General features: G+C 50.9%; 5 protein-coding genes across 5 annotated transcripts; 2 read left to right on the top strand and 3 right to left on the bottom strand.

Annotated features, from left to right (window-relative positions):
* Positions 1–129: 129 nt before the first annotated feature.
* MAA_01147 (kinetochore protein SPC24) lies at positions 130–787 on the top strand (the record flags this gene model as incomplete). Its single annotated transcript, XM_007819145.1, has 2 exons — positions 130–156; positions 215–787. 2 exons carry the CDS (start codon positions 130–132, stop codon positions 785–787), a joined length of 600 nt encoding a protein of 199 aa, XP_007817336.1.
* A 1,931-nt stretch (positions 788–2,718) lies between these two features.
* MAA_01148 (uncharacterized protein) lies at positions 2,719–3,507 on the bottom strand (the record flags this gene model as incomplete). The annotated part of the gene is made up of 1 exon (XM_007819146.1): positions 2,719–3,507. The coding sequence occupies one exon, from the start codon at positions 3,505–3,507 to the stop codon at positions 2,719–2,721; it is 789 nt and encodes a 262-aa protein (XP_007817337.1).
* Positions 3,508–4,994: 1,487 nt separating this feature from the next.
* Positions 4,995–6,203, top strand: MAA_01149 (Cut9-interacting protein scn1; the record flags this gene model as incomplete). Its single annotated transcript, XM_007819147.1, has 1 exon — positions 4,995–6,203. One exon carries the CDS (start codon positions 4,995–4,997, stop codon positions 6,201–6,203), a length of 1,209 nt encoding a protein of 402 aa, XP_007817338.1.
* Positions 6,204–6,571: 368 nt separating this feature from the next.
* On the bottom strand, positions 6,572–8,186 carry MAA_01150 (uncharacterized protein; the record flags this gene model as incomplete). The annotated part of the gene is made up of 4 exons (XM_007819148.1): positions 6,572–7,108; positions 7,163–7,969; positions 8,023–8,130; positions 8,184–8,186. The coding sequence occupies 4 exons, from the start codon at positions 8,184–8,186 to the stop codon at positions 6,572–6,574; spliced, it is 1,455 nt and encodes a 484-aa protein (XP_007817339.1).
* Positions 8,187–9,706: 1,520 nt separating this feature from the next.
* MAA_11506 (uncharacterized protein) lies at positions 9,707–12,484 on the bottom strand (the record flags this gene model as incomplete). The annotated part of the gene is made up of 6 exons (XM_011413500.1): positions 9,707–9,810; positions 9,876–10,577; positions 10,684–11,399; positions 11,454–11,505; positions 11,571–11,601; positions 12,017–12,484. 6 exons carry the CDS (start codon positions 12,482–12,484, stop codon positions 9,707–9,709), a joined length of 2,073 nt encoding a protein of 690 aa, XP_011411802.1.
* Between the last annotated feature and the right edge of the window lie 1,833 nt (positions 12,485–14,317).

Genomic DNA, 14,317 nt, shown 5'->3' on the forward strand with positions numbered 1-14,317 from the left:
ATCTACAACTAGACTGACGCGACGGCATTACAACGCTGCACAATTGACGGCATCGCAAACGAATGGAAGCAGGAGACGAAAAGCCCAACAGCCGACACATGATTACGATTTGAAGAAGATATCGCGAAAATGCTACTCTCAGAAGACCCCGCAACAGTAGGTCTGACGCACACCCGTTTTCTACTGTCAACCTACTAATTAATTACCCCGGCAGCTCATCAGCCACACAGTAAACAACTTTAACATTGACCCAGACAAACTCGCCATCTCCCGCATCAGCGAGTCACTTTCAACCCTCCAACAAGCCCGTGAACTGCGTATGCGCGATGCCGAATCATCTCTCAAAAAGCTGGCCCGCCAACTAAACACGCTCTCCTCGCAACACGCGGAGCTAACGTCCTCTCACTCCGCGACTGACCACGCGTCCAAAATTGCGACACTGGACACTCGCAAGTTCCGCACCGCAAAGGCAGCCAGCGATGCGGAGATGGAGGCCGAGCGGCTGGCACAGCAGGCGGCGGACCTGAGTGCGCGGCTGCAAGAGCTCGACCTGCAAGGGGTCGAGGGCGACGAGAATGCGCGGAGGAGAGACGCAGTGGACGACGAGGTCCTTTTGCGGTTAAAGGTGTACAGGAGTCTGGGGATCGATATCGAGCGGGACGAGAAGGATGGGGAGTGGACTAGGGCAGTGGTGAGGAACGATGGCAGAGGGGATGTCCACGTTGTTAATATGGACAAGAAGTTTTCCAGGTACTTCTACGCCAATTACTTCTGGCAGACGTTGTAGACAAGGGATGGAAGTTGGTGAGGATGATGGGTGGGCGTTGGACGGTTATACCCGGAGTTTTGGATGTAGCGATGATGGCATTTGGAATAGGATAGGCGGACGAGCAGGTTGGACTGGTGAGCTATACCTGCCCGTTTAGCACTGGCTTCTTTCGATATCAAACAGCCTTGATTACTTGTCTTGAAAGACAACACATTTCTTGTTGACTTTGCGGAGCTTGTTGAACTGCACAACCGGGGACATGAGACATTAACCACCGTATAGTCCGAGCTTTGTCGATCATCGAGTCCTGGCACTGAGTTTAACGGGCGTCAACTGGCTTTGACACACCCACGACAACAATCTTCGTCTACCATCTCCTCGTGCGTTGTTCAATGGGTCCCAACACCGCTCACTGACGAATGCTCAACGTATCGTCGAGCCGTCGCACCATTATACTGTCCCACGTCATATAGTTTCTTGTCGTCTCAGGCTCATACGGCGCGTGCTGCAACTCTGATCCGTGTATAATGGGCACGAAATGCGTCTCGGACACAAACCGCGCTTAGCTAAATGGCTTGTATCGACACGCAGCGCAGTTTCAAGTGCCGTACGGCACTGCTAATTGTCACGATAGGGAATTCTTATATCACACATTGAATATTTTACGAAAATACAGTCATGTTTCCAAGCTCACTTGATTGCGGCTTTGTGCCCTGAACTTGGACGCCGCAAATTCAGTGTCTTCCCACCAAAACACTTCTGGGTCCCGGAACGATACAAAGTTGTAGAGGCGAACTGCTGCAGCCTTTTAATTCTTTAACAAAGTCTTTTACTATGTAATAGGAAGGCCTTGTGGAGACCTGGAGGTTCTGTCCGCGGCTACGGCTCTTTGGATTGGCAACCGAAAAGCGGATATTTACAGCAGAGGCTTCTGTGTCTTTCCGAACAGAGAGTTTCCAGAGCATTAAGTCTTTCCAGGATTAAGCCGTCTGCTTTCTTAACATAGTAAAAAGCGGAGAAGTTATACTTCGTTGTGGATCGTGCATATTCATTTACTCTTTGCCTCTAGAAGACTCTGGTAGAAGGCCCGTCGCCTTGAATATGGTGTACACACGATATATGCATGTAATACCTTGGTATTCTATTCAAATATTCGCGCCTTGCATCAGATACGACCGTTTCAATATGCGATAGTTACCTACTCTCCTCCTCGTCCGGAAGTCTTTCTGCCCAAAGGTGGCTGGCTCAATGAACGCTCCCTGCCTTTACGCAGTACGATTTCACCGATTGCCGAGCGCAGACGTCTTCCGACAATGTTCTTGGTCCGTTTGGAGCAGAGGACTGGATCATGTACTACAAGGAAAGGGAAAGACTCTGCCGTCCGGCGCCGAGGGAATTTTGCGACGAGTATTATCTATGGGCAGGGGGGATGCCGAGTTGAATGGAAGTGGGAGTCTAACTCATTCCATGGCGAATATATGCACTGGCACTCGAGACTCGGCAGTTTCGTACGAGTACAGTTTAAACACCCATGAGGTTGATATGCACATGTACCCTGGGTTACCAATCTAGGTGAGACACTGACCTGTGATTGGTTCGACGAGGTTTTCTTGGACTACAAGAGGTGGTGTAACTATGCCACTCATATTACCCCGAATTAGCTGGGCAGCGGAATGAGGTGTGGTATCTGTTGAAATATTTGTCTTTCATTCGTCATGTAGTACTCTGTACAGCCCACCAGACCCTTCTTGCATCATGTGTTTCGTCAGTCGTTAGAGATTTTACAAAGCGGGCTAATAATGTCCTGTGTGCCTTTTTCCAGCCCGAAAAATCTGCCGCAGATATCCATTCCTACATGAAAACCGCCTTAGTACTACGCGAGCACACCCACACAACCTGACCTGACTGGAATGCGCCTCAAACAAGGCAAAAGATCACTTGCGCCTTCTTTATAATATTGACATCTTTTTAGAGGCCTTCGGAGACATGGTCAACGGAAAGTAACTGTCCGAGTTACCATTGCCAAGAGTTGTCAGATTTTGCACCCGTGAAGCCGAAGGAGTTCTAGCTCTCGAGCTGTTTGGCGAAGTGGCTGTTCGCATTACGGTTTTGGATTCTGGACTCCTCCGCCTGCTCTTCATCATCAAGACTCCGCCGTCTCCTGGTGTTGTGGCTCCACCTCCAGACGCAGATCGATAGTGATGCCGTGTAAATTGCCGATCTGGCAATTCCATTCGAGAGTTGATTGTCGTCCAAGCCTCATCGTCATCGCCGGACCGCCAGCCTCCAATCCCCTCAAAGTCTCGCTCTGGCCCTACGCTGGGCATCAACCCTAGCCCAAGCTCACTGACGGGCGTGGTAGAGCCACCCGTCGATGTCATGCTGAGACTGCTGCTGGGTCGACGGCGTCTTCGGAGGTGTAATGGTGCCGCCTGTTGGGTAGATGATGCTGCTGAGCTATCTCCGCTGCTGCTTCCGTACCAGGTGCTGAAAGATGGCGGCATTCGTGTATCGCGGCGTATATACCGTCGCCGAAGCTTGAAACTCGCCAGAGATTGTGGTATGAGTGAGAGGGCAACATCCAGATAGACTATGACAACGCGGAAGATGAGAACGCCGAATGCAAGAGTCGTGGTTATGCCAGCAAAGATGGCTAAAGGAACTGTGACAACAAACAGGAATGGAACAACGAATGCATAGACCGGGTTCAACAGCAACATGGTTCTACGGCTTGTCATGATGGGAAATTTGTTGATGCGCTATTTCACATTTGCGTACCATGACATGGCCAGACTAGATGTGTAATGTGCGAGAGAGAGAGAGAGAGAGAGAGAAGTGTTGTTCTGTTCTGAGACGCAACACAGCACGTGATTAAGCCAACAAAAATCGACGGCAGCGATAGAATATGAGGGGGTCGATGAGGAAGGAGCGACGTTGAAGTCACTGCCAATATGTGGTGGTCTAAAAGACTGTTGACAGGAAGGAGCGTATCAGCTGTTTTTAAATGCTGACAATAGTAAGTAGGCTCGTTTTCATTTCAAACCCCTCCCATCACCAAATGATGCAGTCAAGCGACATAACGATCGTTCGATACAAGCCGGAAAATAGAAGAAGAAAGAAGGAGAAACAAGACGAGAATGGATGATGGAAGGTATGGGTCGATCGATTGAAGCAGCCCATGGCCATGCCGTGGCCGTGGTGAGACTGAGGGGCCGAATCACATGTCGGCGGCGGCGAAACCAACCACCACCTCACTACGGAGTGAGTACCACAACAGAGACAGGTAGCAAGAGAGCTAACAGCAAGTCCAATTCCAAAGCGACAAGTCAGATCAGAGAAGCAGCATCCCAGAACCGACCCTAAAGCAAGCCTCCGCCAACTCGGCCAGCCAACTCATCACCACCTTTCCCCTCAAAGATTAGCAGATTGGCACCCTAGCAAGCAAAGGGGCTCCCGAATCTCTCCGCACCTTACCGCTTTCGACTCAAGATACAGAGCATATGAAGAATCTCAAAGACACGGAGTGTGGCTATAATGTGCCAGCCCGCCGTGTCTCTCCATTTCGACGCTCAACTTGACAGGTGGGCCACCCGGGTTTGAGTTTCCATGTCCCGAGATCTGCGACATTAGGCAAGGGGTCAACAACAGTTTGCATCAAGCCTCGTGTTCAACAGCTCTCCTATGCGCTCAGCTGTCTAGGCCCATTGGAATCGAATTTCCATTTGTGCAAGGCGCATTGCATTCGAAAATCTAGGCGCTTTTGCTTCGCGGACAGATAAACGCAGCTGAGACGATTTCATCATGTCCCTCATCGTCGGCCTATAGGACTTCTCCACGCACAGGGCTGGAGCCAAGACGCCCTTCTCTCTTGCGACTCCACCAGAGCCTCCCACCGTTCCGCAAAAACAACACAGTGGGAGCAAACGCAGTTATTATTTGACTAGAAAAGCGACCTGACTTTTGCACACCGTACTGTAATATTGTACTGTAGGAAGTACATCAGCGTACACTAGGCGATGCGCAACTGTATCCTGTCACTAACGGGTTGAGACTCACAGCAGCGACTTCTAAAACATTTCAAGACTCCGTGACAATAATGTGTCAACATCACCAAATTGATAAGAGTTCACCACAGAGCGAATCGAATCGTCCTCCATCTGCAAATAATGAAGTCTTTCCATGGCACTTGCCTGTTTTCGATGCCCATTGCCATCCCACCGACACAATGCGCTCGATAACCAGCCTCGAAACCATGCGCGCCTCCGCGCTTGTCATCATGGCAACTCGTTCGCAGGATCAAGATTTGGTTGCTGGCGTGGCGTCGATGCATGGCGTCAAAGGCCGGGCAAGTTTGCGGGGTCGTGGAGGCGGATGTCAAAATGATGGCCACGGCGATGCAGAAGCATTCTCTGTATCAGCAGGAGAAGAACCAAGGCCTGCAGTACAACGTAGCTGCCAAGTCATTCCCTCGTTTGGATGGCATCCATGGTTTTCTCATCAATTGTACGATGACGTTGCCGCTGAACCTACGTATAAACCGCCACCACAACCACCAGCGGCAGACGAGACAGATGAAACAGTGCTGTTAGCCACCAAGAAGGTGCATTATCAGGCGGTTCTCAAACCATCACCCCAAGATGATGGCTTTATTGCTTCTTTGCCTACGCCGATCCTACTTTCGTCATTCATCAGTTCAACTCGCACCCGACTCGAAGCTTATCCTCTGGCCCTCGTTGGCGAGATTGGCCTCGACAGGGCGTTTCGCTTGCCCCAGAAATGGGACTCTGCATTGGCCGAATCCAGAGATGGTGCCCTGACACCTGGCGGCCGAGAAGGGAGGCTATTAAGTCCTTACCGAGTACGCGCGCCGCACCAAGAAGCCATTTTTCGTGCCCAGCTCCGTCTTGCCGGCGAAACCGGCAGACCCGTTAGCATTCACGGAGTCCAAGCTCACGGCATTCTGTATGACATAGTATCCCATTGTTGGAAAGGACACGAGAAGCATATTCCCTCGCGACGTGAAAAACGCATGATCGCGCCAGGTGCAGAAGACGACTCAGACGAGGAGGATGCTGACACTGTTACTGGAAAGCCGTACCCGCCACGGATCTGCCTCCATTCCTACAGTGGCCCTGTGGAAGGTCTAAAACAGTGGTTTAATCCTACGAACCCAGCAACAATATACGTATCACTTTCTACGGCAGTGAATTTTGGGACGATATCAAGCCGCAACAAGTTTCCCGATATAGTTCGCGCCGTGCCTGACGACAGGATTCTAGTGGAAAGCGATTTAGATTCCGCGGGGGAGAAAATGGATGCTGCATTGGAGGACATGTATCGACGTGTTTGTGAGGTAAAAGGCTGGACATTGGAAGATGGTATATTAAGGGTCGCTAAGAATTTGGAAGCCTTCATATTTGGTAAGGAGCCATGACGGATATGCTACAAAGGAGATGGCGTGCATACACAACAGCGTAATCAGCGGGCGTTTGACGTGACATGCGTTCAGTAATTTAAAACAAGACCCAGAATCGACATGCCACGCGCATGTTCGAGACTTGTATTGTGGTTTGTTTAAAATTAAGCGTTTTACAATGATAGCCGTCCGTGATACCAGCTGCCCTAGAACAAAATCGTCCTACGGAGAATCAGGTACATATGTACCCAATAAACTATGCCAGAACACATTGTACAAGTTACAAGGTGTATGCATACCCATGCAACGAAAGCAATTCCCCAGTATCCAAACGCCTAGTCTCACTGCTCTTCCTTAAAAGAGTCGTAATACTAAAAATGCAAGAATTATTTATCATACCCCAGCCTATCATCCCCCGTGGACCCCCCGTAGCGAAACCCATCCACCACCGGCGTCGAATCATCCTCACTCTCGTACGGCGGTAAACTCTCGTCATCGGAAAACGCTTCATAACCCGCTGCAGAGCCCTGCACATCCGCATATCTTGTGACTTCTCGATTCCTGCCCTCCTCGACCGCCACAAGACTGTCCACGACACTCAGCGCCTCCCTGAACGATGCGAACTCCTCCTCTATGCTGGTCGATTCTTCGAAAACAGGTGAAGGAGGGGATACCGTCTTATGGCACCATCGCATGAATATGTTCCGAACATATTCCTTGATAGCGTGCTTGCGGGCTTTTCGCCGCGCACGACGCTCAGCCCACGACTCGCGTTTGGAGTGGCGCTGTGGACGTTCGGAAAAGAGGACTTTTTCGTTGTCAATGGCTACAGGGAGGCCGGCTGTGCGGCGGTGGAGGCGGAGTATGAAGAGCGTGGATAGGAGGCAGAGTGCTATTACCGATAGTGCGATAGCCATGGCGAGCTGGACGTGTCAGTTTCCGTCGATATGAATGGCGCGAAAGGGGGAGGAACCTACAGGTGGTTGGCGGCGAGGGTGTACGTATTCGATGGACGGGCCGTCTGTGTCGCTCACAACAAGAGGGAGCTGGTCGACCCAAGTCCACTTGACTATGTGGTCCTTTAGATCATGTGTTTCGGGACGGTTATCATCCAGTTCTTCCTTCTCGCCATACCAATACTCATAATCGTCTGCAGGAACCGGCAGCGAGCCATCTTCAGAATCAGTAATGAAATCCTTTAGATCTTCCACGTCCCCGCTGAATTGTTCAGACACATCTCTAAATTTACCACCTAGTGCCTTCAAAACACATTCCAAGCTGGTGCAATCTTGAATGTTTGTCGACGGGGAATGCTTCTTCTGGCCCAATTTTTGAGCGATTTTGCTTTCTTGCGCCAGGATTGCGTTTTCAAGTTGGCGCGCTTTAATGCGCAGAATATCCAGGTCATGTATTTGGTCTTGTAGTGTTGTTTCTGCGAGTCCCTTCTGCAAGTTGGTTTCCGGGGGTAATCTATGGACGCGGTTCACTACGGCTGCTCCATCCATGATCCAGATCTGTCGAGGAAGAATTTGTGTGAAAGACGCAGAGAAGTTGAAGGGCGCTATCTCCAAGTCGTCTAGCTGCGTCACCTGCATTTTTAAAAGCATCTTTGGAGACCTGGCGTCACAGCTAAAGGCCCAGCTGGCAGTGAAATTGCTGCCGTGGTGAGCGGCAAGAGTTCCCTGGCCGTTGCCGTTGCCATCTTGGATGAGTTCTTGGCCATTGACGGTGAGGTTTCCCGGTCCACAGGCTGCTTCGGACTCTCCAACGTCAAGACGCAGTGTCTGCACTTGTATTAGACAGGTGCGAATGGAGTAAAAGATTGATAAGAGCTTACGAGAGGTTCTGCTTCTCCCTTATTCTTAGGAATGTTTAGTGTCACAAAGGCCGTCGAGGCATCTACATCGGACAACACCCCATTAGCATGAACCTCGGGACGGCCTATCTAGGCTGAAGTTTTTTACTTGGTGCCGTCAACAGGCAGCCGTTTCCACATACCATTGTGAACTCGTTGCATCGACGTTGCCAAAGCAGGCACGACAACCAGTACAGTGGACAACGTCGCATATATCCAGCCGCTTCTCATGGCCCAAGTGATGCTTTACCTGACCTGCCAGTGAGATTGACCTAGTCGACAACTCCGGTGTCGACGGTTTTGCGTCCTTAGTGGCAATTGAAGCAAACTGCCAAGCTTTCGAAACTCTTCACAGTTGGACCTGTGGCTCGTCTTCTCTCCAGAACCCAACACTTGGAGGGAAAAGAGCAGAATGCCGGAGAGTCGGATGAAACGAGGTGTGGAAAAAAAGGTTGCCTAGCTGGTGTGGCAGGCCACGTTGTCCGTCACCCTACAATGTACATATGTAAGTCGGATGACGAGGGCGGTCCCAGACTGCATCTATGTATGTATGTACATGTACAATCTAGTACTCAATACATACATAGTACAAGAGCCTGAGGGGCAACCCAAAAAGAGTAGGCTCCGTAGCGCGCAGGGTTTCGGTTCCGTAAATAGTTGCAGGAGTCGTCGTGCGAACAAAGGCGGGACCTTTGCAATGGTAAGGTTGTTGATCAATCAAGGGCAACGCAAGTCGGCGAAACGAACAGCTCCTCAGCCGAAAATAACTTGACGGGTATCATTTGTCTCCACAGTCCGAGTCCAACACTAACCTCCCCTCTTGTCCATCGCCGCATTCTCCCCAGACAGACGGACATGGCTCATGCTAGTCGGCCTTGCCAAATCTGGCGGGAGCTTCTTTGTGTGGAGTAAACTGTCCTCGCGTCCCGTCTTCGCCTGGCCAATAGTTGTCGATGCGCTGACGAGTCCCTTGTCCAGCCACGTCTTCAGTTGCGTTTAGGTTTGCCCACGGGCATCCTTGCAATGCTTGTTTTCTTGCTCGTCCCCGTCTATATGTCCGAAGGCGACCAGCATCTAGCACCACGTTGGTTTTGGCTAGCTTGTCCCATGACACACCGTCCGTGTTCTCGATGGTTATTTTTCAACACCTGCCATAACTGTCAGTTTTTTCTCTAAGGATTAGCTTTCGTTTTCCATAGAAGAACATGGGTTATCTTGGCCCCACGCCCGGGCGTCATCCACATCTCGGTCGCCTTCCGAGCGAGTTTATGTACAATGTACATATGTGTGTATGTAGCATGTCCTCGAACCCTAATCTCACGTCCATGCGTTTTCCCGCAGGGCTGAAGGATATGTCTGTAACGACGTGTGTGGTTGAACAAGTATTTGCTTGCAAAGCTTGGTCATCAAGCTCTTGTTTCAAAGACTGTCGCAAACACATGTCGTTTGTGCCAGCTTGCATGTCTTCACAGCCGTCAGATAATATGCCCAAAAAAAATACGCCCCCAACACACGCCAGGTGTTGCCAGTACCATTCATTGTATGATAATCCCTACTATATCCAATAGTACATCTTCTTGGCTATTACCAAGTCTCAATCATACATATATTCGCGATAAATAAATCCAAAAAATTGTCAATACACGGCCAAATATGTCCAAGAAGACTATGCCGTGTCAGTGTCCTCCAGAAACTCGCTCAAGATCTGAACCCGCGTTCTCGCAACATCGTTATTCGAGCCAATGAGCTCCATAATTTGAATCATTCGCGCTGCATAGCCCTATTAGCCGTCTTTCACAATATCTAATGCAGCCTCGCTTGCGGTTCTCACTTACTGATATCAGTTCTGGCTCTCACAAATAAGGGGTCTCTGGCTAACATGTCTTTCCCCGCTGCATCTTTCGCTGTTTCTCGTAACACATTGGCAATGCAGAGTGCTTCTAAGAATGCTCGGTGATTAAAAACCCACCATACTCGGGCTTCTGATTCCAATAGACTAAACATCAAGAAGAAAGCACTAATAGCATCGTGAGCTGCTTCCAGAGTCCCTCGAACGTTGACTGGCACGTCTGGGCTTTCTGACGCATGCACCAGCATCAGGTTATGGAAGTAGTTGCTGGTCAAGAATAAGGTTTGTCGCACAATGCGCTTGTTGGTGCTTGCCACCGCAGTCAGACTATCCGTGTCCCAGGATCGAAAAATATCGGGGAATGACCGATACACTGCCCGAAAGTCCGCCACTAGTTTGGATTTATGCCGCACTGTTGTACAGATAGGCACATCCAATGACCGAGGGGAACAAATGGTTTCCTGGACCAGATTGGCCAGCATCCACGATCCCCTGATATAGGCCGTGTCCGTCGGATCGCTGCTCGCAATAGATGAACTGTCGTCCAGCAAATCGTCGACAGAAACATCTGTGTGGGTGGCTGAAGGCGGCAAGGATAAGAGGACAGTCAAGAATGTGTCCTGTAAAAGAACGGCCTGCCACACTTTTCGCCGCTGCTGTTTTTCGAAAGGATTGGCATTGGGTGTTACTGTACAGAGAATAACCCGCGTCAACCCCATTTTATTTCTCTCGGACAAGTGATGTCAAATTGGAGGGGAAATCTGGGGAAATGGCATTAAACGAGATCATCTTACCGATATTTGGATCACGATGCAAACCCATGGCGTATGCTTGTCTAATCAAGATGCCAGCAAAAGCCCAGCCATCAGATGCGTGATTATCATTGATGAGAAAGTAAGTTATAAGCACCATGGCCTGTATAGACCGTATTGATGCAGAACTTAGGTACGAAAACATGCGAAGAGCTTGGTTCGAGGCGGACGCGTAAAACTCGGCAGTCTGCTTGCGATCTTTGGGTGTCGTAGACGAGACGAACTGCGTACCGAGGGCCAGAATAACAAAGATCAAGGCAATGAAAGATGGATCCATTTTATTTCGCTCGTCGGTGTTCATGCGCCAGAAGTGCTCATAGTCGGCATAAAAAGTTTGACGGTGAATCATCGGGTACACGGGGTCCACACATTCGAAGTACCGAGCAACAAGACTGTCGGCTTGAGCTTTGTCGGGTAGAACAGAGATGACTTCTGGTAATCCTCCTTCACACGTCCAGTAGTTGGCAAATGGATGCTCAGACCCAATGCCAAAGACATTGCTGGCCTTGGTAACGGAATAAGGAACATGGGATAGTAAGCCTATGGAGAGAGCCGCTGCACCACGAGACGAACCTTCATGGTCGTTGATTGCGCCTCTGTCGGCAATATTAGGAATGGTAGCAGGCCCATCAGGGACATTTTTTTTCTTGGGCGGTCTTGTCATGCGGCGCCCATTGGCAGCCGATCTCGAGGTTTCCCTGCAGAAGATTAGTTTTCCTGTGTGAAAAAGGGGGCGGGCGTCTATAGCTCACTCCAATAGGTTTGCGACGTGTGCATATCGACATTCCGTCTGTCTCTTTATGCCTTGTGTTGTCATTAGCCATGGCTTTTGCAGAGTTTATCTTGCTTTCGGAATTGTCTAGACTTACATGCAAGACAATGAGGTCGTCCACGGTCACACTGTAGGAGAAGCATCAGCTACTTTGCCCCAAAAAACGGCCAAAACAGTGCAACGAAAACAACACTAGGCGCCAGAGGAGTTGAATTTTCAAGCCATGTTCCATCGAAATGAGCTGCCTGCCTTTGGAACAAGTTCCCATCCACTGATTGAATCGCGTCACACAGATAAATAGGCGAGGTTGAGGTCAAAGGGAATGTTGTGCAACGCTGCAGATGTGCTGTCTACCAGGTGACGAATCTCGCATGGCCCAGCGCAGAAGAGCGCATGGAAAAACAAATAAGAGGTTGAAGACTTATCAGGGGGCAGATTCTGGGTGATGAAGATGAAAATTCGGCTTGAATATCGAGCAAATGGACAAGACCACCAAACTCTCTCATATAATAAAGACTGTTTTGGGGAGGGGGTTTAACGAACCTTTGTCTTTCGCTCAACACACTCATGGCATGACAAGGTCGGCTTGTTGCGTTTCTGTTTCTTCTTGGGAGGCTCTTCACCATTGACGGGGGATCTCTCGTCGCTCAATTCCCGATAGTCGACACTCTCATCATGACCATGGCCGTTGCTTTGACTGTGACTGTGGCTATGGTGATGGCTCTGGCCGGGGCTCTGGCCGTGGGCGTGAGCATGAGCATGAGCATGAGCATGATGAGCATGGGCGTGAGTATGGGCGTGAGGTTGGCCGTGACTGTGGTTATGGCCATGAGGAGCAGGATGGCGAGGATACGTCAGAGTCTGGCCGTGGCCCAGTGAATTCGGGGAGGGCAAGCCGGTGGGAGAGTCAAGATGCGGTTTGAGGGCCAAGGGCGACGCTGCACCAACGTCCCTTCCATGGGCAATGGGAGGACGGTGCAACGAGTGTTGTTGCAGCCGCGAAATATCCATCTGTCGACTTACAACAGAGCTGCCGGTGATGTTGAACAAGGTTGCTATGCGGTGCGCGCTGAGAGCTTTGCTCGGGGTGCGATCCAACAAGGCCAAAGAGCCGGGAATAATGGTTCAACGGTCTGGGTCGCAGGGAATAACGGAACGACGAACGGGGGGCGGCAGCTTGGGAATGCAAAGGGAATTAATTGCCAGGCTGCTCAGCAAGCGGAAGCACCAAGACCCGGCTCGACCTTTGGACCTTTCGGAGGGAGGGGGCAGAATAATGAATCTAGAAGGGAATAAGACACTCTGAGTGTCGGCATGACCAGACTTTGGCAACAAAGTCGAGGCGCCTGCGCCATCCACGACTGGACTGAGAACTCAGGATGGACCGATGGACCACTTGAGCAGTTGAGCAGTTGAGCAATTGACCCATTCGACAGCATGGCTTGGCACGGAGCCAGAGCCCAGAGCCCAGAGGCATGGAGCACGGAGCACGGAGTACTTGTAGCATGTACTCGGTACCTGGTACTTGAGCAGTTCGCGCCAATGGGCCGGGACAGTGCAGGACCGCTCCTGCCTTGGGTCACACTGGTGACTTTTAGTTGTAGCACTGGATCTGCGCATGCACGGAATACGGAGTGCTTGGCTGGAGACGGGTACAGCGCTGTACTCCATACCTATGGAGTCGAGTCTGGTGTGGTGGAGGTGGAGGGGGACGGGCCTGCTGGTCTTCTGCCGACTTCTCGACGCCTGTTGGCTTGCTCCTTCCGTGTCTTGATTATGGGCAAAATTATGGAAGGTGTCAACCCCAATCCACCCCCCCGCACCTGCCACTGGCTGGGCCTGGAACGTCGGCAGAGATAGCCCAGCCAACCCTAGCTGGCTTCGGTAGGGCATAGGCAGAGAGGCGCACCAGCTGCCAGATACGCAAGCGAGTCACTCAGCACGTCTACGGCCATCAATCAATGCTTGATCTGGACCGCCGACGGCTTCAAGCTTCCGTCCGCCATCCAAAAACCACGTCCGTCCGGCAAGCACTCAATACACAAGACGCCGCCTACGGAGTACCACCTCTACGGGTTACTAGTGTTCCGGACTTCGGGCAGAATACCCTGTTGCCGTACGAGCGCTCTAAGGCTGGTAATTGCCATAATGCCGGAGATTTCCGCTGACCTTATTTTCTAGCGGCAACGGGGTTCAGCTTGGCGCCCATGATACGGAGTACCCCCGGCTGAGTCGATCGAGCTATTGTACAATAATGAGGCCTATATCATAAACGCTTCCCATTTGATGGTCCAATGCGAGGCCTGTGACGGCGCAGAGCACCCTGCCAAGCTTGACCGTTGGCCCCATTCATCTCTCGTTTTTTCAACACGCGATGGCCATCGTGACCCCGGTAAGGCCCATCATCAGCCGTGGTAAGGTTGACAAGGTAGTCAACCATGGTGTCAATCAGCCGAAAGGAACGAAATTAGTCCACCACCAACGTGCCATCTGGGCTTGCTATTTGCAGAGATGCCGTCATGCCTCTCCGCTGGCAAGGTGGCGCGCACCCGAGCAGGGCGCAGGGCACGTTTTTGTCGCATCCACAGGGCTATACCGGCCAAATTTATGTCGATGGCTTGTCCTCTCCCTGACGGTTGGCATGTGGCCATGTTGGTGGTGGCCCGTTGCACATCCTCATTTTACAATTTTTTTTTTCTGTTTTTATTCTTGCTTGTGTTCTTTCTCGCACTGTTACCGCCAGCTGTACTAAACATGTTTTTCAAAGTACAAAACCAAAATGAGGCGAGGCAGCAACCCGCCACGAACCAGTCTTGGCGCAAAGAAATACTCCTTGTCGACTGG

This window comes from Metarhizium robertsii, assembly GCF_000187425.2.
Source record: "Metarhizium robertsii ARSEF 23 chromosome Unknown MAA_Scf_8, whole genome shotgun sequence".
NCBI lineage: Eukaryota > Fungi > Ascomycota > Sordariomycetes > Hypocreales > Clavicipitaceae > Metarhizium > Metarhizium robertsii.